The sequence below is a fragment of the Eschrichtius robustus genome, chromosome 3 (assembly GCF_028021215.1).
Source record: "Eschrichtius robustus isolate mEscRob2 chromosome 3, mEscRob2.pri, whole genome shotgun sequence".
NCBI classification, from domain to species: Eukaryota; Metazoa; Chordata; class Mammalia; order Artiodactyla; family Eschrichtiidae; genus Eschrichtius; species Eschrichtius robustus.
In genome coordinates, this window is record NC_090826.1 from 159022408 (window position 1) to 159046082 (window position 23675).

The 23675-nt window shown below is 40.0% G+C and overlaps 1 protein-coding gene across 2 annotated transcripts in view; it reads right to left on the bottom strand.

The window, feature by feature from the left end:
• Positions 1 to 17361: 17361 nt before the first annotated feature.
• Positions 17362 to 23675, bottom strand: part of FH (fumarate hydratase) — a 41225-nt gene continuing 34911 nt past the window's right edge. For both annotated transcript variants that reach the window (XM_068541661.1, XM_068541662.1), the window contains 2 exons: positions 20068 to 20221; positions 17362 to 17555 (listed from right to left, as the gene is read on the bottom strand). In XM_068541661.1, coding sequence (XP_068397762.1) covers positions 17413 to 17555; positions 20068 to 20221 — 297 coding nt within the window. In that variant the 3' untranslated portion in view covers positions 17362 to 17412. The remainder of the gene's footprint in view (positions 17556 to 20067; positions 20222 to 23675) is intronic.

Consider the following 23675-nt stretch of genomic DNA (forward strand, 5'->3'; position numbering starts at 1 on the left):
AGGTCGGATTGCAGGGAGAGGACTGGGGTTGGCTGCGTGAACACAGCCTGAAGGGGGCTAGTGAACCACAGCTAGTCGGGAGGGAGTCCGGGAAAAGGTCTGGAGCTGCTGAACCGGCAAGAGACTTTTTCTTACCTCTTTGTCTCCTGGTGCGCTAGGAGAGGGGATTAAGAACACTGCTTAAAGGAGCTCCAGAGACAGGCGTGAGACACGGTTAACAGCGCGGACCCCAGAGACAGGCATGAGACGCTAAGGCTGCTGCTGTTGCCACCAAAGAGCCTGTGTGCAAGCATAGGTCACTGTCCACACCTCCCCTCATGGGAGACTGTGCAGCCCACCACTGCCAGGGTCCCGTGATCCAGGGACAACTTCCCTGGGAGAACGCACAGCATGTCTCAGGCTGTTGCAACGTCATGGTGGCCTCTGCCACCACAGGCTTGCCCCGCACTCTGTACCCCTCCCTCCCCCCGACCTGAGTGAGCCAAAGCCCCCGAATCAGCTGCTCCTTTAACCTTGTCCTGTCTGAGCAAAGAACAGACCCCCTCAGGCAACCTACACACAGAGGTGGGGCCAAATCCAAAGCTGAACCCCAGGAGCTGTGCAGAGAAGAGAAAGGGAAATTTCTCCCAGCAGCCTCAGGAGCAGTGGATTAAATGTCCACAATCAACTTGATGTACCCTGCATCTGTGGAATACCTGAACAGACAACAAATCATCCCAAATTGAGGAGGTGGACTTTGGGAGCAATGCTATATATATATTTTCCCCTTTTTCTCTTTTTGTGAGTGTGTATGTGTATGCTTCTGTGTGTGATTTTGTCTGTATAGCTTTGCTTTTACCATTTGTCCTAGAGTTCTGTCTGTCCATTTTTGGTTTTTTTAGTATAGTTTTTAGCGCTTGTTATCATTTGTGGATTTGTTTTTTGGTTTGGTTTCTCTCTTCTTTCTTTCTTTTTATTTTATTACTTAAAAATTTTTTAAAAATAATTATTCTTTATTTTAATAACTTTATTTTATTTTATGTTCTTCTTTCTTTCTTTCTTTCTCTCTTTCTCTCTTTCTTTCTTTCTTTCTTTCTTTCTTTCTTTCTTTCTTTCTTTCTTTCTTTCTTTTCTCCCTTTTATTCTGAGCCATGTGGATGACAGACTCTTGGTGCTTCAGCCAGGTATCAGGGCTGTGCCTCTGAGGTGGGAGAGCCAAGTTCAGAACACTGGTCCACAAGAGACCTCCCAGCTCCACATAATATCAAATGGCAAAAATCTCCCAGAGATCTCCATCTCAATGCCAAGACCCAGCTTCACTGAATGACCAGCAAGCTACTTTGCTGGAAACCCTATGCCAAACAACTAGCAACACAGGAACAAAAGCCCATCCATTAGCACAGAGGCTGCCTAAAATCATAATAAGGCCACAGACACCCCAAAACACACCACCAGACGTGGACCTGCTAACAGAAAGACAAGATCCAGGCTCATCCACCAGAACACAGGCACTAGTCCCCTCCACCAGGAAGCCTACACAACCCACTGAACAAACCTTAGCCACTGGGGGAAGACACCAAAAACAATGGGAACTACAAACCTGCAGCCTGCAAAAAGGAGACCACAAACAGTAAGTTAAGCAAAATGAGAAGAGAGAGAAACACACAGCAGATGAAGGAGCAAGGTAAAAACCCACCAGACCAAACCAATGAAGAGGAAATAGGCAGTCTACCTGAAAAAGAATTCAGAATAATGATAGTAAAGATGATCCAAAATCTTGGAAATAGAATACACAAAATGCAAGAAACATTTAACAAGGACCTAGAAGAACTAAAAGCAAACAAACACTGATGAACAACACAATAAATGAAATTTAAAATTCTCTAGAATGGATCAATAGCAGAATAACTGAGGCAGAAGAACGGATAAGTGACCTGGAAGATAAAACAGTGGAAATAACTACTGCAGAGCAGAATAAAGAAAAAAGAATGAAAAGAAATGAGGACAGTCTCAGAGACCTCTGGGACAACATTAAATGCACCAACATTCGAATTATAGGGGTCCCAGAAGAAGAAGAGAAAAAGAAAGGGACTGAGAAAATATTTGAAGAGATTATAGTTGAAAACTTCCCTAATATGGGAAAGGAAATAGTTAATCAAGTCCAGGAAGCACAGAGAGTCCCATACAGGATAAACCCAAGGAGAAACACACAAAGACACATATTCATCAAACTATCAAAAATTAAATACAAAGAAAAAATAATAAAAGCAGCAAAGGAAAAACAACAAATAACATACAAGGGAATCCCCATAAGGCTAACAGCTGATCTTTCAGCAGAAACCTGTGCAAACCAGAAGGGAGTGGCAGGACATATTTAAAGTGATGAAGGGGAAAAACCTACAACCAAGATTACTCTACCTAGCAAGGATCTCATTCAGATTTGACAGAGAAATTAAAACCTGTACAGACAAGCAAAAGCTAAGAGAATTCAGCACCACCAAACCAGCTTCACAACACATGCTAAAGGAACTTCCCTAGGCAGGAAACACAAGAGAAGGAAAAGACATGTAACAAGAAACACAAAACAATTAAGAAAATGATAATAGGAACATACATATCAATGATTACCTTAAATGTAAATGGATTAAATGCTCCAACCAAAAGATATAGACTGGCTGAATTGATACAAAAACAAGACCCGTATATATGCTGTCTACAAGAGACCCACTGCAGACCTAGGGACACATACAGACTGAAAGTGAGGGGATGGAAAAAGATATTCCATGCAAATGGAAATCAGAAGAAAGCTGGAGTAGCAATTCTCATATCAGACAAAATAGACTTTAAAACAAAGACTATTACAAGAGACAAAGAAGGAAACTACCTAATGATCAAGGGATCAATCGAAGAAGAAGACATAACAATTGTAAATATATATACACCCAACATAGGAACACGTCAAAACATAAGGCAAATACTAACAGCCATAAAAGGGGAAATCGACAGTAACACAATCATAGTAGGGAACTTTAAAACCCCACTTTCACCAATGGACAGATCATTCAAAACGAAAATAAATTAGGAAACACAAGCTTTAAATGATACATTAAACAAGATGGACTTAATTGATATTTATAGGACATTCCACCCAAAAACAACAAAATACACATTTTTCTCAAGTGCTCATGGAATATTCTCCAGGATAGATCATATCTTGGGTCACAAATCAAACCTTGGTAAATTTACGAAAATTGAAATCATATCAAGTATCTTTTCCAACCACAATACTATGAGACTAGATATCAATTACAGAAAAATTCTGTAAAAAATACAAACACATAGATGCTAAACCATACACTACTTAATAACCAAGAGATCACTGAAGAAATCAAAGAGGAAATCAAAAAATACCTAGAAACAAATGACAACGAAATCACAACGACCCAAATCCTATGGGATGCAGCAAAAGCAGTTCTAAGAGGGAAGTTTATAGCAATACAATCCTACCTTAAGAAACAAGAAACATCTCAAATAAACAATCTAACCTTACACATAAAGGAACTAGAGAAAGAAGAACAAAAAAACCCAGAGGTAGCAGAAGGAAAGAAAGAAGAAGCAGAAGAAATCATAAAGATCAGATTAGAAATAAATGAAAAAGAAATGAAGGAAACGATAACAAAGATGAATAAAACTAAAAGCTGGTTCTTTGAGAACATAAACAAAATAGATAAACCATTAGCCAGACTCGTCAAGAACAAAAGGGAGAAGACTCAAATCAATAGAATTAGAAATGAAAAAGGAGAAGTAACAAATGACACTGCAGAAATACAAAGAATCATGAGAGATTACTAGAAGTAACTGCATGCCAATAAAATGGACAACCTGGAAGAAATGGACACATTCTTAGAAATGCACAACCTTCTGAGACTGAACCAGGAAGAAATAGAAAATATGAACAGACTAATCACAAGCACTGAAATTGAAACTGTGATTAAAAATCTTCCAACAAACAAAAGCCCAGGAACAGATGGTTTCGCAGACGAATTCTACCAAACATTTACAAAAGAGCTAACACCTATCCTTCTCAAACTCTTCCAAAATATAGCAGAAGGAGGAACACTCCCAAACTCATTCTACAAGGCCACCATCACCCTGATACCAAAATCAGACAAAGATGTCACAAAGAAAGAAAACTACAGACCAATAACACTGATGAACATAGATGCAACAATCCTCAACAAAATACTAGCAAACAGAATCCAACAGCACATTAAAAGGATCGTACATCATGATCAAGTGGGGTTTATCCCAGGGATGCAAGGATTCTTCAGTATACGCAAACCAATCAATGTGATACACCATAATAACAAATTGAAGGAGAAAAACCATATGATCATCTCAATAGATGCAGAGAAAGCTTTTGACAAAATTCAATACCCACTTATGATAAAAACCCTCCAGAAAGTAGGCATAGAGGGAACTTACCTCAACATAATAAAGTCCATATATGACAAACCCACAGCCAACATCATCCTCAATGGTGAAAAACTGAAACCATTTCCACTAAGATCAGGAACAAGACAAGGTTGCCCAGTCTCACCACTACTATTCAACATAGTTTTGGAAGTTTTAGCCACAGCAACCAGAGAAGAAAAAGAAATAAAAGGAATCCAAATCAGAAAAGAAGAAGTAAATCTGTCACTGTTTGCAGAAGACATGATACTATACATTGAGAATCCTAAGGATACTACCAGAAAACTACTAGAGCTAATCAATGAATTTGGTAAAGTAGCAGGATACAAAATTAGTGCACAGAAATCTCTTGCATTCCTATACACTAATGATGAAAAATCTGAAAGTGAAATTAAGAAAACACTCCCATTTACCATTGCAACAAAAAGAATAAAATATCTAGGAATAAACCTACCTAAGGAGACAAAAGACCTGCATGCAGAAAATTATAAGACACTGATGAAAGAAATTAAAGATGATACAAATAGATGGAGAGATATACCATGTTCTTGGATTGGAAGAATCAACATTGTGAAAATGACTGTACTACCCAAAGCAATCTACAGATTCAATGCAATCCCTATCAAACTACCACTGGCATTTTTCACAGAACTAGAACAAAAAAATCTCACAATTTGTATGGAAACACAAAAGATCCTGAATAGCCAAAGCAATCCTGAGAACGAAAAATGGGGCTGGAGGAATCAGGCTCTGTGACTTCAGACTATACTACAAAGCTACAGTAATCAAGACAATATGGTACTGGCACAAAAACAGAAATATAGATCAATGGAACAGGATAGAAAGCCCAGAGATAAACCCATGCACATATGGTCACCTTATCTTTGATAAAGGAGGCAAAAATATACAGTGGAGAAAAGACAGCCTCTTCAATAAGTGGTGCTGGGAAAACTGGACAGCTACATGTAAAAGAATGAAATTAGAACAGTCCCTAACATCATACACAAAAATAAACTCAAAATGGATTAAAGACCTAAATGTAAGGCCAGACAGTGTCAAACTCTTAGAGAAAAATATAGGCAGAACACTCTACGACATAAATCACAGCAAGATCCTTTTTGACCCATCTAATAGAGAAATGGAAATAAAAACAGAAATATACAAATGGGACCTAATGAAACTTAAAAGGTTTTGCAAAGCAAAGGAAACCATAAACAAGACCAAAAGACAACCCTCAGAATGGGAGAAAATATTTGCTAATGAAGCAACTGACAAAGGATTAATGTCTAAAATTTACAAGCAGCTTATGTAGCTCAATATCAAAAAAACAAACAACCCAATCCAAAAATGGGCAGAAGACCTAAATAGGCATTTCTCCAAAGAAGATATACAGAGTGCCAACAAACACATGAAAGAATGCTCAACATCATTAATCATTAGAGAAATGCAAATCAAAACTACAGTGAGGTATCATCTCACACTGCTCAGAATGGCCATCATCAAAAAATCTACAAACAATAAATGCTGGAGAGGGTGTGGAGAAAAGGGAACCCTCTTGCACTGTTGGTGGGAATGTATATTGAAACAACCACTGTAAAGAACAGTATGGAGGTTCTTTAAAAACTAAAAATAGAATTACCATACGACCCAGCAATCCCAGTACTGGGCATATACCCTGAGAAAACCATAATTCAAAAAGAGTCATGTACCACAATCTTCATTGCAGCTCTATTTACAATAAATAGCCAGGACCTGGAAGCAATCTAAGTGTCCATCGACAGATGAATAGATAAAGAAGAATTGACACATATATACAATGGAATATTACTCAGCCATAAAAAGAAACGAAACTGAGTTATTTGTAGTGAGGTGGATGGACCTAGAGTCTGTCATACAGAGTGAAGTACGTCAGAAAGAGAAAAACAAATACCGTATGCTAACACATATATATGGAATCTAAAAAACAAAAATGAAATGGTCATGAAGAACCTAGGGGCAAGACGGGAATAAAGACGCAGACCTACTAGAGAATGGGCTTGAGGATATGGGGAGCGGGAAGGGTAAGCTGGGACAAAGTGAGACAGTGGCATGGACCTATATACACTACCAAATGTAAAAAAATAGCTAGTGGGAGGCAGCTGCATAGCACAGGGACATCAGTTTAGTGCTTTGTGACCACCTAGACGGGTGGGATAGGGAGGGTGTGAGTGTGGGAGAGGCAAGAGGGGAGAGATATGGGGATATATGTATATGTATAACTGATTCACTTTGTTATAAAGCAGAAACGAACACACCATTGTAAAACAATTATACTCCAATAAAGATGTTAAAAAAACAAAACAAACAAACAAAAAATAGTACTTAAAGTATCTTTCATTTAGAATTTTTTCTGAGCTTATCAGGTACATCAGCAGCTGTAGAGTGACTAGTTGCTCAATTAAAAATATTATAGTCTACAAAGAGTCAATTGAAAATGTAAAAGATTTATAATTATTCACCACAAATGTAGTTTAAAGATTATAGCCAATTTTGTGGAAAAATTCAAAATAATAAGACTCTATTGGAGGGCTTCCCTGGTGGCGCAGTGGTTGAGAATCCGCCTGCCAATGCAGGGGACACGGGTTCGAGCCCTGGTCTGGGAAGATCCCACATGCCGCGGAGCAACTGGGCCCGTGAGCCACAATTACTGAGCCTGAGCAGCTGGAGCCTGTGCTCCGCAACAAGAGAGGCCACGATAGTGAGAGGCCCGCGCACCGCGATGAAGAGTGGCCCCCGCTTGCCACAACTAGAGAAAGCCCTCGCACAGAAACGAAGACCCAACACAGCCATAAATAAATAAATAAATAAATAAATAATTAAAAAAAAAAACTTGCCAAGCCTAATCGTCAAAAAAAAAAAAAAAAAAAAAAAAGACTCTATTGGAAAAAAGTACATTCTTTAGAAAACACAAGTGATGCTTTATTGACAGGTAATAATAGACAGGTAATAAGACACTGATCAAATTACTTTAATATGTACCAAGAATAATAGTTCTGCTTCTGTTATTTTAAAAATTTGTTATTGAAGTCACATTGGTTTATAATATTATATGTTTCATGTATGCAACATTATATTTCTACTTCTATATACTGTACAGCATGTTCACCAAAAATTTAGTTTCCATCTATCACCATTTCACCCTTCCCCTGACCCTTCCCCTCTGGCTACCTCTAATGTGTTCTCTATATCTACATGTTTGTTTTAGTTTGGTTTGATTTGTTCATTTATTTATTATATTTTTTAATATTCAACATATGAGTGAAATCACACAGTATTTGACTTTCTCTGTCTGACTTATTTCACTTACCATTAGTGAAACATTCACTGAGTATTAACCTTCAAGGTCCATCCATGTTGATGTAAATGGCAAGATTTCATCTTTGTTTATGCTGAGTAATATTTCATTGTATATTTATGTATTACTTCTTTTTTATCCATTCATTTGTTGATGGACATGTAGGTTTTTTACATAGCTTAGCTATTGTAAATAATGCTGCAATTTTTTTCTAATCTCATAGCTTTGTGGCTGGAAAAGATGCTTGATATAATTTCAATTTTCTTAAGTTTACTGAGGCTTGATTTGTGGGCCATGATGTGATCTATCCTGGAGAATATTCCGCGTGCACTTGAGAAGAAAGTGTATTCCGCTGCTTTTGAATGGAATGTCCTATAGAAATCAGTTAAGTCTACCTGGTCTAATGTGTCATTTAAGAATTGGTTTCCTTATTAACTTTCTGTCTGGATGATCTGTCCATTGGTGTAAGTGGTGTATTAAAGTCCCTCACTCTTATTGTGTTACTGTCAATTTCCCCTTTTATGGCTGTTAGCATTTGCCTTATATATTGAGCTGCTCCTATATTGGGTGCATATATATTTACAATTGTTATATCTTCTTCTTGGATTGATCCCTTGATCATTATGTAGTGTCCTTCCTTGTCTCTTGTAATAGTCTTTATTTTAAAGTCTATTTTGTCTGATATGAGTATTGTTACTCTAGCTTTCTTTTGATTTTCATTTGCATAGAATATATTTTCCCCTAACTTTCAGTCGTATGTGTCCCTAGGTCTGAAGTTGGTCTCTTGTAGACAGCATATATAAAAGTCTTGTTTTTGTATCCATTCAGCCAGTCCGTGTCTTTTGGTTGGAGCAAACCATTTACATTTAAGGTAATTATCAATATATGTGTTCTTATTGCCATTTTATTAATTGTTTTGTGTTTGTTTTTGTAGGTCTTTTTTCTTCCCTTCCTCTTTTGTTCTCTTCTCTTGTGGTTTAATGACCATCTTTAGTGTTGTGTTTGGGTTGCTTTTTCTTTTTGTTTGTGTATCTATTGTAGTTTTTGGGTTTGCATTTCCCATGAGGTTTTGATTTAGCAGTCTATGTATGTACAATGTTGTTTTACGTTGCTGGTCTCTTTCCCACCTAGAGAAGTTCTTTTAGCATTTGTTGTAAATCTGGTTTGGTGGTGCTGCATTCTTTTAGCTTTTGCTTCTCGGTAAAGCTTTCAGTTTCTCCTTCGAATCTGAATGAGAGACTTGCTGGGTAGAGTATTCTTGGTTATATGTTTTTCCATTTCATCACTTGAAATATATTGTGCCACTCCCTTCTGTCCTGCTGAAAAATCAGCTGATAACCTTATGGGGATTCCCTTGTATGTTATTTGTTGCTTTTCCCTTGTTGCTTTTACTATTTTTTCTTTGTCTTTAATTTTTGTCAGTTTGATTAATATGTGTCTCGGTGTGTTCCTCCTTGGGTTCATCCTGCATTGGATTGTCTGCACTTCCTGGACTTGAGTGAATGTTTCTTTTCTCACGTTGGGAAAGGTTTTGGCTATAATATCTTCAAATGTTTTCTCAGGCCCTTTCTCTTTCTCTTCGCCTTTGGGGACCCCTATAATGCAAATGTTGGTGCGTTTAATATTGTCCCAAATTCTCTGAGACTCTCCTCATTTCTTTTCATTCTTTTTTCTTTATTCTGTTCTGTGGCAGTGATTTGCACCACTCTGTCTTCCAGCTCACTTATTCCTTTCCTGCCTCAGTTATTCTGCTACTGATCCCTTCTAGTGTCTTTTTCATTTCAGTTATTGTACTGTTCATCTTTGTTTGTTTGTTCTTTAAATCTTCTAGGTCCTTGTTAAACATTTCTTGTATCTTCTCCATCTGTGCCTCCACTCTTTTTCTGAGATTTTGGATCATCTTTACTATCATTACTCTGAATTCTTTTTCAGGTAGATTGTCTATCTCTTCTTCATTTAGTTGTTCTTGTGGGGTTTTTTCTTGTTTCTTCATTTACAACATATTTCTCTGTCATCTCATTTTGTCTAACTTTCTGTGTTTGTGGTCTCCTTTCCACAGGCTGCAGGATCATAATTCCTCTTGCTTCTGGTGTCTGTCCCCTGGTAGGTGAGGTTGGTCCAGGGGCTTGTGCAGGCTTCCAGTGGGAGGGACTGGTGCCTGCCGTCTCTTGGGTGGAGCTGGGTCTTGTCCCTCTGATGGGCAGGGCCACGTCAAAGGGTGTGTTTTGAGGTGGCTGTGAGCTAAGTATCACTTTAGGCAGTCTGTCTTCTGATGGGTGGGCCTGTGTTCCTATCTTGGTGGTTGTCTGGACTGAGGCATTCCAGCTCTGGAGCCTGCAGTTTGTTGGGTGGGGCCGGGTCTTGGTGGAGAAGTGTGGACCTCCGGGAGATCTCACTCTGATCAATATTCCCTGGGACTTCTGCTACCAGTGTCCTTGCCCTCACAGTGAGCAATGGTCAACCTTCACCTTCCCAGGAGACACTTTAAGACCCCTAGGTAAGTGTAGCCCAGGTTCCTATGGTGCTATTGCTTTGTGCCGGATCCCAGTGCACGTGAGACCTTGTGTGTGCCCTCCAAGAGTGGAGTCTCTGTTTCTCCTGCCCTGTGGAGCTCATGCACTCAGGCCCTGATGGCCTTCAAGGCTAAAGGCTCTGGGGGTCCTTCTGCCCAATGCCAGACCCTCAGACTGTCTCGGAGGGCTATTTTATGTGGGAACTTCCCTGTGTAGCCTGTTTGGGTTTAATAGTTTTTGGTGTGAGGGTTGTTTTTACCATAGATGTATTCCACCTCTTTCCTCAGTGTATGCTGGCCATTATCCCCTTTATAGGAGGTGTGACTGATGTTGTGGTGACCAGAGCCTGCACTGGATATTGAGCAGGGCCTCCCCTTTGCTACTGCCCTGTCAGAGGTAGGATCTGCTCCTTATTTGTTGGAGTAGATGCCCCCAGATCTGTTTCTTAGCTGCGTTATCTGATCTGCGGTGTGAGGTAGGTGGGATTGGAGCACCCCCACTGGGAGGGAAGCCACTGAGCATTCCTTCTCTGGACCTGTTCAACTGTGGCTGTGCTCTGTTGTGTCGCCTTTCACCCGTTTTGCGATCTCTCAGATTACACTGTTGTTGACACTGCTCTCGGCCCCGCCTTAACTGTGGGTATGCCGGCAATTGGCCCTGGTGTCTCTCAGACGTTGTTTTCACCAGGCCGCCAGCGTAGATCCACTGAAGTCAGGTCCCAGGACTGCAGTAATCATGAATCTGGACCCGCTGTGGATGCTATGGGAGCAGCTCGGACTCTGGCCTGGCCCAACCCCCATGTGTATGTGCTCACAAAGTCTATAGCTGCTAAAGCTAAGCCTGTCTTGGCTGCAGGAGCACTTGTTGTCCGTTTAGATGTTCTGTAGGTGCTGAGTTTACAAGGCCGGTTGAACAGGTGCCAATTTGCGGTTTGTGCAGCCGTGAGGAGACATTTCAAACTTTCTTCCTTAGTTGCATGGTCCCTGGGGCTCAGCTGTGTTTTCAGTCCCACCTCCACGTGTGGGGCACCCACAGGGGTTTGTTCCTGAGGCTGCCCTGGAGCACAGGAGTCCACCCCGGTGAGGAGGGGGTGCAGAGGCACCGGGGCGGCTGGGGTCGCTGGAGCCCTGGCGGTGACAGGTGTGTGGTGGAGGAGCCAGTGGCCACTGGCATGAGAGAGTTGTCCTCAGCAGGAGCCCTTCCGAGCACCCAGTTGTGGGTGTGAGAGAGAGGCCCCAGCAGGGGCCCTTCCTAGTGCCAGGTCGCAGGCGCGAGAGAGCCGCCCTGGTGGGGGCCGCTCCTAGTGGCCAGGGAGGCAGGGGCCAGCGCGTGGGGAGAAAGGCTGTAATGGCAGCTCTGCCCCTTGCGTGTCACTTAACGATGGCACTTTACTTCCATGGCAGTCGGGTTTCTTCCACACTATCCGGTTGTGGATTGCCTCACTCCTATCCCCTCAGGCTGTCTCCTCGCAACCAAGAGCAGCCCTCTCCCTGGGCTTGCTCTCCAAACCCCTCCTTCCAGCACCCAGCCCCTGTCTGCACCGGGGACACACGTCTCAGGCTGGGGTACGGACTGTCGGTGTAGGTCTCATTCTGTCCTGTCACAGACCTGGTGCTGCATTCTCTTGCAAGAGCCCCCAAAGCTCCCCTTCTGTCCCATCTGATCTCCCCGCCGGTGAGGGTGAGGGGGCTCCCCTGATGCAGGAACCTCTCCTGTCCTTCTGCTGCCCCTCAAAGGGCTGCTCTTCCCGTCCCACTTCCTCTCCTCTTTTTCCCTTCTTCCTCTCATCCTACCCAGTTATGCGGGGATCTTTCTTGTCCTTTTAGGTGTCTGAGGTCCTCTGCGAGTGTTCAGCCAGTGCTCTACGAGACTTGTTCCATTTGTAGATGTATTCTTGATGCATCTGTGGGGAGAGATGAACTCCATGTCCTCCTACTCCTCCGCCATCTTGGCCCCCCTCCGCCCCGCTCTGGCACATTTGAAGTAGTGAACACCATCTTTACATAAAGCTTTTAAAAACTTGAGTCTAAGGATTCAACAGGTTAGAAATTAGAGGCCTTTCTTTTGTTTTCCAGAAGGTGGTGCTATAGCACAAGTTTTTGGTTTCTCTTGCTTGAGCTTACTTCTAGTTATATCTGAGAACCAGCACTTTCCACGCACTGCCTTTGCCAGAGTTGAAGCTCAGTGCCCTCATTGTCGTTGCTTGTGCTCCAGGGTCACATGTGCCTTGCTGCTGCTGTTGTCTCTGGCATCACTGCCTGGGGTCCCAGGATGGTGGGCACTTACGTTGCATCTGGGATTTCCTGAGCCACAGGCTCCACCACCACAGGGAGGAGTGGAAGGTTGGGGGGTGCCTGGGTTGTGGGCACTTCTGCCATGTCCAGTGTTGTCAGGTTCATGGGCTGCACTGGTGTGGTCAGGGAGCGGGGTACCAGATTCTCGGGTGCCTCCTCGACTGGAGGGATGGGAGCACAGGTTTTGCTTCCACTGCTGCCAAGTTATCTGTGACTGTGGGCACTGCTGGGAGGCCAGAGTTGTGTGTGCAGCCTCCCCTGCTGCTACCAGGTTTTCTGGGGCTGTAGGCTCAGCTGCTGCAATCAGAGGGCCCCAATTGCAGGCACCACCTCTGCTATTCCTCCAGTTCCACCTCCTCTATGTGTTCCAGTTTAGCCACCTTTAGATGTACAGATATGTGGAATTCTCCAGTGTCCCAGTGTGTTGGGCAGAGGAACCTTTGTTGAGTTAATGTTTCACTGGTTGTAGATTGAAGGGGAGAGATAAAGAGAGCGTCTCACCCAGTCATGATGCTGATGTCGCTCCGCTTCTCTAATTTTTAATGTTCAGATAATCGTTTAAAAATGTTGCCTTTTAATGTACACACATACTCCTACACGTGTTTTTAGTATTTTGGAGAAAAATCTATTTTTAAAATTAACTTTTGAGTAGCACTATTTATAGGTCCACCAATATGATAAAAACAATTTTTTGGTCAATAAATTTTTTAAAAATTATACGATTTAAATTATTTTAGCACCTCCTTTTGTTCTGGAACACGAAGTGTTCCAGTTTGGATGATAAATTATATGGCTGAACAGTCTTCTTGAAGGAAAAAATGGCTAATCCAATTTTACCTTTTCAAATCTGTTTAACATTTACTAATTTTGCCCATTCTCTTCAGGGAAGGAAACTGAGAAAGCTAATTGAGGCAGGGATTGCACTTGGTACTTTGTTAAGTATGAAATATGTTATCAATAACTCCATTTGGGGGATAAGGAAAGGGGTTTATAGACATAAAGTGGTGGCCAGGAACGTGACTAGTAGGCAGCTGAGGTGAAATTGAACTCCACTGGATTCACCAGCTTCCCCCTTCTCCTGCCGTAGCATCTAGACTGAACCACTCCAATTTAACCTCCATGACCACATCTATGTCGTTCAGCGGTTACCTCTCATTTTCCTTCTGCCTTTTCCTTGGCCATTCTCTTTTACAGCTTCAAATTTCACCTTTGTTTAAATGTCTTGATATGACAATTAGCCCCAAGTTATTGATGACAATGTGTAGCTTTCATCAAAAACTCTTCATTCTAAACCCCTTTCTCACCTGACTGAGGCAAAATTATGCACACTTGACCTCAAGTTTTGTTTTTTAAAGATTTTTTAAAAATGTGGACCATTTTTAAACTCTTTATTGAATTTGTTACAATATTGCTTCTGTTCTGTTTTTTTGGCCGCGAGCCATGTGGTATCTTTGCTCCCTGACCAGGGATTAAACTCGCACCCACTGCATTGGAAGGTGAAGTCTTAAACCACTGGACTGCCAGGGAAGTCCCAGACCACAAGTTCTTAGAGAGGAGTATTGTCTATTAGAGTATGGTGTTTTATACAAGAAACATATTTCATTATCTCCCACCCCTTAATCCTAAGGATAGAGGTCTTCTCAATCCCAGATTCCATAGGCTTATGAATGAATATGTTTGATGCTAATACAGCAAATAGATTTTAATGAGCTCCTTTGGTACTCAGCACCCTGGCCTGTGGCTGGGTAGCCATAGTTACGTCTTTTGTGGAAAGCCCTGAAGAGCAGGGTGAAGTGTCAGCAGGTATCTCCAGGGTAATCTGAAGATACCAAGACAATGTCCTCATCTGCCTGGCTTCACACAGTTGCTCTGTGATCTTAATGCTCTGCTTCTTGACATCGCAGATGGCAGACAATGATCAGCAGCTTCTTTCATCTCACCCAGCTTGCAGATGGAAGCAGCTATAGGTTAGCTGCTCAAAAGCCAGTTGCTAAACGGCCAATTTAATGAATTTGCTTAAAAAAAAAAAAAAACTAATTCATTTTAGCTTACCAGTTTTAACCTTGTCTTTTTAATATCTTTTTAAAAAAACATTAAATTTGTCTCTCCAAGATTTCTTGCTGCTGTAGTTATAGACCAATAGGACAGTTGAAGAGATATAACAGCCATATTCAAGCATATGATCTTTAAAATATACTTGAGTATGAAATATTCTCATAAATTTTTGTGAATACATACTTTTTCTGCCAACCAAACGAAACAGTTAAATGAGTAAATTTGGCCCGTGGCTTTCTACGAACTTCCCTGCTGCGTCTGTGTGGCAAGTTTGGTGTAGTTCCAGACTGATCTGTTCGTAAGTCCCATGACTTTCCTCCTCTGAAATGTGTTTGCTCAAGTAAGCCCCTTGGCATTCTACATGTTTGCTAATAGGGATCAATGGATTGTTTTTGTCTCCATCTTAAAACATATTTACCTGGCGTTTTTGCAGATACTTGACCCCCCCTCTCCTCCATTATGTTTATCCAGCACAAATCCTTGGATACCCCGCTGGGAGGAGGTCATTCCAAGGCATGAGCACTGTGATCACTTAATGTTTCATTGACACTTTTCTGTTCATGCTCACATCTAAGATACCTCATGGTTTCAATTAATAAAGTCTCTGCAATGCCAGGATATAAATACACACAAGCAAGCAGTGAAGCCTAACTAAGCAGTGAGCATTTCCAGAGACAATGGCTTTGGGGTTTAAGTTTCTCAGCCTCACCACTATTGATATGCGGGGGTGGACAACCCTTTGTTGTTGGGGGTTGTCCTGTGCATTACAGGATGTTCAGCAGCATCTCTTTCACCCCCTAGATGCCAGTAGCACTCCTTCCTCAGTGCTACCACAAATGTCTCTGGACATTGCCAAATGTCCCATGAGACAGCACCGTCCTCAGTGTACAAATACTGAAGTTGATTTTCAGTACAACCCTCTCACAGGGAATCCTAAAACCCTTATGTAGGACTTCACCATAAAGCCCAGTGTTTTACTTCACTAACATCACACAAAGATGATTGTCAGCTCAAAGGATTCAATGATGGCTCATAATATGCTAGGATATAGCAGATAGCTGTGCAAAGACTGTTTGAGTCTACAAACCTGATCTGCTATTATCTTTATTACATAAGTGGTTATGTTTCTAGTTGAGCCCTCCAATGACAGCTCGTTTAGATTGAGGATGCCTGCTAAGGCAAAACATCATTCAGTTCCACAACTACAGAACAGTTGCCAGTTTGGTTGTTGAGTTCCAGGCACAATCTGATTTTGTTTTATGATTTTTTCCAATAAAAATCTTTTTTTTTTAAACCAAATAGGCTACAGGAAATCAAACTGCACAAGCATCACATCGTCACCATGTGAAAAACACTGCCAAAAACAATACTGCATGGGCTAAAAGTAGATCCTACGGGCTCTACAGTTCCATTAAAAGGTTTGAAATCCCTTTTATAATAAAAAAAGAATACCCACTCAGGCTTAAGAGATTAGTTGTAAGAATATAATTTCATTTTTCATCACAATACTGCTACAACTTTTAAAAATTGAGGTACAATTGACATATAACATTATATTAGAATTTTAATTATTTTTTAAAATGCTATATATGCTATCTTCTAAATACCACAGCGGAGTTGGTGTTAATGAGTCTAATTTTCCAAGAATAAATATCAGGAGTAAGTATTCCTTTTTTTTTTTTTTAAACACACTTGATAGAGCAGTACTTACAGATGAGATGCTTTAGCTAGTGGGAATCACTCTCTTCATAATCCTGTTATTAATTATACATGTGGGAGGGGAAAAAAGAACAAACCAAACTGTTCCAACTCCCTACATAATTGAGGTTGGGTCTATTTTAAACAAAGCCTTCACTTCCAGGTTTAAATCAACTTAACCTGGATCTCCCTAGATCTGCTAATTCAAAATTCCCTGAGGTTGTTTCAAATGAACTCCTGCTGAAAAATCCTGGCACTGGTGCACAGAGAGATGATGGGCAAGACTCACTCCCATGACACCCTCCCTTTCTTTCCAAGCTTCCTGCTTGCACCCCTTATCCTTTTTAATCCATGTCCTATAATTCTTGACTCAGTCTTTCCAGTCTTCCTAGGATAATTTAAATAAGGTCAGGAGGTGTGTGTGTCTGTGTAATTAGCACATAGGATATATATGTCTTAATTTTGTTAATCTATCCTATTTCCTTATATATGTGTACATATATATATATTCCATATATATGCATGCACGTGTGCATGCACGCGTACACACATACAAACACTCACAACCCCACTTAGGAGGGCAAATGCTTGGTCAGCTTATGCTCCCAAATCACAGGAAAATAAAAGATGTCTGAAGACCTAACTTGGGAATGAGCTAACAAGTACTTTTTTACTATAGGGGAATTTTTTTAAAACAAAAACCACCCAAAAAAATTACAACTCTTTAAAAACTGATATGGCTCTTATAAAACATTTGAAACGGTAAACACCCATACACAAAAATCATAGATTCAACTATATAATACGAGTCAATTAACATAAAAGAAAAATGTCTGTTTTCCTTTTGATTTTATACAATTTAATTATTTTATTTTACACTTTTAAAATTCATTTTGGACCTAGCATGTCCTGGCGTTTTATACACTGACCAAACTGCTCGGCTAGAGACAGTCAAGTTCAAAAGCAGTTTCCTTTCACATTTATCCATTTTTGTTTAAGAAATATAAGGAGTCTGTTTCACTTTTTATTTTATATGACAATCATTTTTATTATGAATTTATTTAAATCACTTTGGACCCAGCATGTCCTTAGGTTTTACCCACTCGTCAAACTGCTCTGCTGTGAGATAGCCAAGTTCAATAGCAGTTGCCTTTAAAGTCGATCCATTTTTGTGTGCAGTCTTAGCAATCTTGGCTGCTTTGTCATACCCTAAAGAAAAAATTAAAAGGCGATGTAGGAGTTAATAGTGAAACTTCATTTTCTAAAGCAAAAGGTAATCATTATTTACTTAATGCTACTGATCTCTTAAGTAAACATTTTTTAATCTTAAAAATATTTAGCAGTGGATTATCTTGATAATTGTCATTTCTTATATGGAATAAAACCTTTACTTTTCTGAATACATACTTCCCTTTCTACAAGATTTGTCCCTAAATTAAAATTGCCCACTAACCCAGATATTTTCATAAGGGGGAAAATATATACACACAGACGCATCTCTCTCTCTTGATATATATGTATACACATACACAAACATGCACACACACACACACACACACATACATGGCACCAAGAGATAAAAATATACATCTGACTAGTATAAATGTGCTGTTTCAATAGCATGCTTAACCTGAAAAATTATCTTTCTAACAAAGCATTAACAAGCTCAATGCTGCAGCACTACAGAAAATACAGGACTGCACAACCAGGAACGATGGTAAAGGGCTCTAAGAGGGAAAAGAGAGGAGAGTCCTCTCACAATGAGGGAAGAGCTGGCAGGGCTCTGAAGAGAGATGAGCCTTCAGGGCCGCTTCCAACATCTCTCTCTGGTTCAGCACTCCATGCCCTGGCCTCTTTCCAGACATTACAAGGGTACAAGTTGGGAAGTTTTAATATATATACTTGTGCAAGAGATCACAGGTCTACTGTTTACTTCAAAGTTACTTGCTTTTAAAATTAATAAAGATAGGGGCAGGGCAATTCTGCAAGTTATCTTGATTTAATGTAACAAAAAAAAAAAAAAGAAGGCAAAAACCAGAAAGAAGGGAAAAAACAAAAATGAAACCAGTGAAAGAGAAAACAAACAAACAAACAAACAACCCAGGATTAGAGGACTATGACCAGAGAGAAAAGGCCTGATGAGGCAATATGATTATTGACCAAGCAACATGTTATGTGTCATGTGCAATTATCAACCACCTACAAGATGTTATGCGTAGTATGCAATTAATCTACCTAATAAAACATATTATGGACATAGTTAATAATAACATTAATTTGTGAATGCTAAGCATGTTGAAAAGGCATTTACTGGTCAGACTAACTTTGAGAGAAAGAATTCTCATGTCAAACCTTTGGGGTTAATATTAGACATTCTGTACTTTTATGTTAATAATGACATTAAAGTCTATGCATTATGCTAACCCTTTCAGTTCTCTTCTTCAAGTCCCACAAAACACGATTACCAATCAGCCTGTTACATAATGAGCACAAACAGAACCCATGATGTGGAGTTGTAAGGCTCATGCTCTGTCAACCAGTAAGGTGTGGTTTGCCCACTTATCCTTGTACGGCCTTTACCTCACATTAAATTGACTCTAAGAAAGACATCAATCATTCTGCTTTAGGAGTATTTCTAAATGTTTTGGTAACAAATTCTGAAGTATATATGTGATGAAACATTTCTCACATGAGCCTTTGGGTTCCTCTGTATATCTCTCCAGTTGAATGCTGATGTACAATTATTTCAAAAGAACCCAGTATTACTGTCAATCTTAATACTATTCCAAAGAGCAGATAGCATATTGGGCTCAGAGCTACCTGAAGCAGTTATATGAGCTCTAACTTTATAAGACTGAAATTATAGCTTGACATGAAGCCAAGAATATAAAATCAGCCTTGAAAGTTCAGGATTATTGAAGTAAGACTGTTTTAAAACAGTAATCATATCACACCAAATGACTGCATCATAATTTGTTCTAATGTAGAAAATCAAAGAATACGTTAATAACCTCAGCTCAGCAGTAAGGAGAAGGTGGGAAAAGGCTTTTAACACGTTATAACAATGCAATGAATGCCTCAAAATCCATGACTTAAAACACTGTATTTAATGGGGATCACTAGTCAATCTATAATCCAAGCTAATATTTTTGAATCTACATAATGAAATATTTATAAATCTGGAAAAGGCTTGCAACACAAAAGCCATGGTTTTAGACAAAATATTTGTATTTCCCCCCTTTCCCTATAAGCAATGCATACACAACCCTTTTTCTTTTAATTTAATCCATTTCTGAGTTGAATAAAACAACAAAAACAAAGTATAGTATAGCATCTAGAGAAGGTAGAAAAATGAATTCATTCAGTGTTGTTAATCAGCCAGTGCCACCTAGTGACATTAAAAACTGAGAGGACACTTAGTATCTGAATTTAGTGTCCCACAGTATCTGAATTCCATTAAGATTAAAATAAGTTTAAAGTTCTACTTCTGAACTTAGCACATTTCAAATAAAATGAAGCATAATCAATCAAGATTTTGAAAGAAATATGATACCATAAAGGTTATAAACATATATAGCGTCTTTCAACACAATTTGAAATGTCTTAAGAGATCATCCAAAAGAAATCTGTTGTTCACAACCATTGATCCAGTAGTCTTTTAAAAATTTTTCAGCTTTTAACTCTGTATTCAAAATGACACTATTATTCTTTAAATGCATACCTATATGAGGATTAAGAGCTGTCACCAACATTAGAGACTCATTCATTAGCTTGTTGATCCTTTCTATGTTGGCCTGGATTCCCACCACACAGTTTTCTGTGAAGGAAACTGATGCATCCCCCAACAGTCTGGCTGAGTGTAACACATTTTTAATCTAAGAGAGAGAGACAGACTTATTAAGCCTAACTTTTTTCTTTGTCCAATAACACATTATTTGCGATTCATAAATGAATATGTAATACAATTAACATATAGCACTCCTACAACCTGTAAGGCATCATACCCAAGAAAAAAATATGAAAGAAATTATAAACATCTCAGGGCACCGAAATGCCCTTTTAAGAGGTAAAAAGGCATAAATACAAATAAATAAAACACAAGACAGTCTGTGGTGTTATAAAATACAGGTATGAAATGTTAAAGAGCATAGACAGAGAAATAAATTCCAGTTGTAGGAGCTGATGAAGTTTTATTTGATGGAGAGCACTTAAATAGCCACAGATGGAAAAAGAATCTTCTATGCAGAAGGAAGAGAAACAAAGATGCAGAGGTTAGAAAGTTCAGCTTGAGGAGATTGGTTCAAGATGGTGGAGTAGAAGGACGTGCTCTCACTCCCTCTTGCAAGAGCACCAGAATCACAACTAACTGCTGCATAGTGATCTACAGGAAGACACTGGAACTCACCAAAAAAGATACCCCACATCCAAAGATAAAGGAGAAGCCACAATGAGACAGTAGGAGGGGTGCAATCAAAATAAAATCAAATCCCGTAACTGCTGGGTGGGTGACTCACGAACTGGAGAACACTTATACCACAGAAGTCCACCCACTGGAGTGAAGGTTCTGAGCCCCACATCAGGCTTCCCAATCTGGGGGTCTGGCAACGGGAGGAGGAATTCCTAGAGAATCAGACTTTGAAGGCTAGCGGGATTTGATTGCAGGACTTGGACAGGACTGGGGGAAACAGAGACTCCACTCTTGGAGGGCACACACAAAGTAGTGTGCACATCAGGACCCAGGGGAAGGAGCAGTGACCCCATAGGAGACTGAACCAGACCTACCTGCTAGTGTTGGAGGGTCTCCTGCAGAAGGAGGGGGGTGGCTGTGTGTCACCATGAGGACAAGGACACTGGCAGCAGAAAGTCTGGGAAGTACTCCTTGGCGTGAGCCCTCCCAGAGTCTGCCATTAGCCCCATCAAAGAGCCCGGGTAGGCTCAAGTGTTGGGTCACCTCAGGCCAAACAACCAACAGGGAGGGAACCCAGCCCCAACCATCAGCAGGCAAGTGGAATAAAGTTTTACTGAGCTCTGCCCACCAGAGCAACACCCAGCTCTACCCACCACCAGTCCCTCCTATCAGGAAGCTTGCACAAGCCTCTTAGTTAGCCTCATCCACCAGAGGGCAGACAGCAGAAGCAAGAAGAACTACAATCCTGCAGCCTGTGGAACAAATACCACATTCACAGAAAGATAGACAAGATGAAAAGGCAGAGGGCTATGTACCAGATGAAGGAACAAGATAAAACCCTAGAAAAACAACTAAATGAAGTGGAGATAGGCAACCTTCCAGAAAAGCATGCAGAATAATGATAGTGAAGATGATCCAGGACCTTGGAAAAAGAATGGAGGCAAAGATCGAGAAGATGAAATAAATGTTTAACAAGGATCTAGAAGAGTTAAAGAACAAACAAACAGAGATGAACAACACAATAACTGAAATGAAAAATATACTAGAAGGAATCAATAGCAGCATAACTGAGGCAGAAGAACAGATAAGTGACCTGGAAGACAGAATGGTGGAATTCACTGCTGTGGAACAGAATAAAGAAAAAAGAATGAAAAGAAATGAAGACAGCCTAAGAGACATCTGGGACAACATTAAACGCAACAACATTCGCATTATAGGGGTCCGAGAAGGAGAAGAGAGAGAGAAAGGATCCGAGAAAATATTTGAAGAGATTATAGTCGAAAACTTCCCTAACATGGGAAAGGAAATAGCCACCCAAGTCCAGGAAGTGCAGAGAGTCCCATACAGGATAAACCCAAGGAGAAACATGCCGAGACACATAGTAATCAAAGTGGCAAAAATTAAAGACCAAGAAAAATTATTGAAAGCAACAAGGGGAAAAATGACAAGTAACATACAAGGGAACTTCCATAAAGTTAACAGCTGATTTCTCAGCAAACTCTACAAGCCAGAAGGGAGTGGCATGATATACTTAAAGTGATGAAAGGGAAAAACCTACAACCAAGATTACTCTACCCGGCAAAGATCACATTCAGATTTGATGGAGAAATCAAAAGCTTTACAGACAAGCAAAAGCTAAGAGAATTCAGCACCACCAAACCAGCTTTACGACAAATGCTAAAGGAACTTCTCTAAGTGGGAAACACAAGAGAAGAAAAGGACCTACAAAAACAAACCCAAAACAATTAAGAAAATGGTCATAGGAACATACATATTGATAATTACCTTAAACGTGAATGGATTAAATGCCCCAACCAAAAGACATAGACTGGCTGAATGGATACAGAAACAAGACCCATATATATGCTGTCTACAAGAGACGCACTTTAGACCTAGGGACACATACAGACTGAAAGTGAGGGGATGGAAAAAGATATTCCATGCAAATGGAAATCAAAAGAAAGCTGGAGTAGCTATACTCATTATCAGATAAAATAGACTTTAAAATAAAGAATGTTACAAGAGACAAGGAAGGACACTACATAATGATCCAGGGATCAATCCAAGAAGAAGATATAACAATTATAAATATATATGCACCCAACATAGGAGCACCTCAATACATAAGGCAACTGCTAACAGCTATAAAAGAGCAAATCGACAGTAACACAATAATAGTGGGGGACTTTAACACCTCACTTACACCAATGGACAGATCATCCAAAATGAAAATAAATAAGGAAACAGAAGCTTTAAATGACACAATAGACCAGATAGATTTAACTGATATATATAGGACATTCCATCCAAAAACAGCAGATTACACGTTCTTCTCAAGTGCTCATGGAACATTGTCCAGGATAGATCACATCTTGGGTCACAAATCAAGCCTCGGTAAATTTAAGAAAACTGAAATCATATCAAGCATCTTTTCTGACCACAACGCTATGAGATTAGAAATGAATTACAGGGAAAAAAACGTAAAAAAGACAAACACATGGAGGCTAAACAATACGTTACTAAATAACCAAGAGATCACTGAAGAAATCAAAGAGGAAATAAAAAAATACCTAGAGACAAATGACAATGAAAACACGACGACCCAAAACCTATGGGATGCAGCAAAAGCAGTTCTAAGAGGGAAGTTTATAGCTATACAAGCCTACCTAAAGAAACAAGGAAAATCTCAAGTAAACAATCTAACCTTACACCTAAAGAAACTAAAGAAGAACAAACAAAACCCAAAGTTAGCAGAAGGAAAGAAATCATAAAGATCAGAGCAGAAATAAATGAAATAGAAACAAAGAAAACAATAGCAAAGATCAATAAAACTAAAAGTTGGTTCTTTGAGAAGATAAAATTGATAAGCCATTAGCCAGACTCATCAAGAAAAAGAGGGAGAGGACTCAAATCAATAAAAT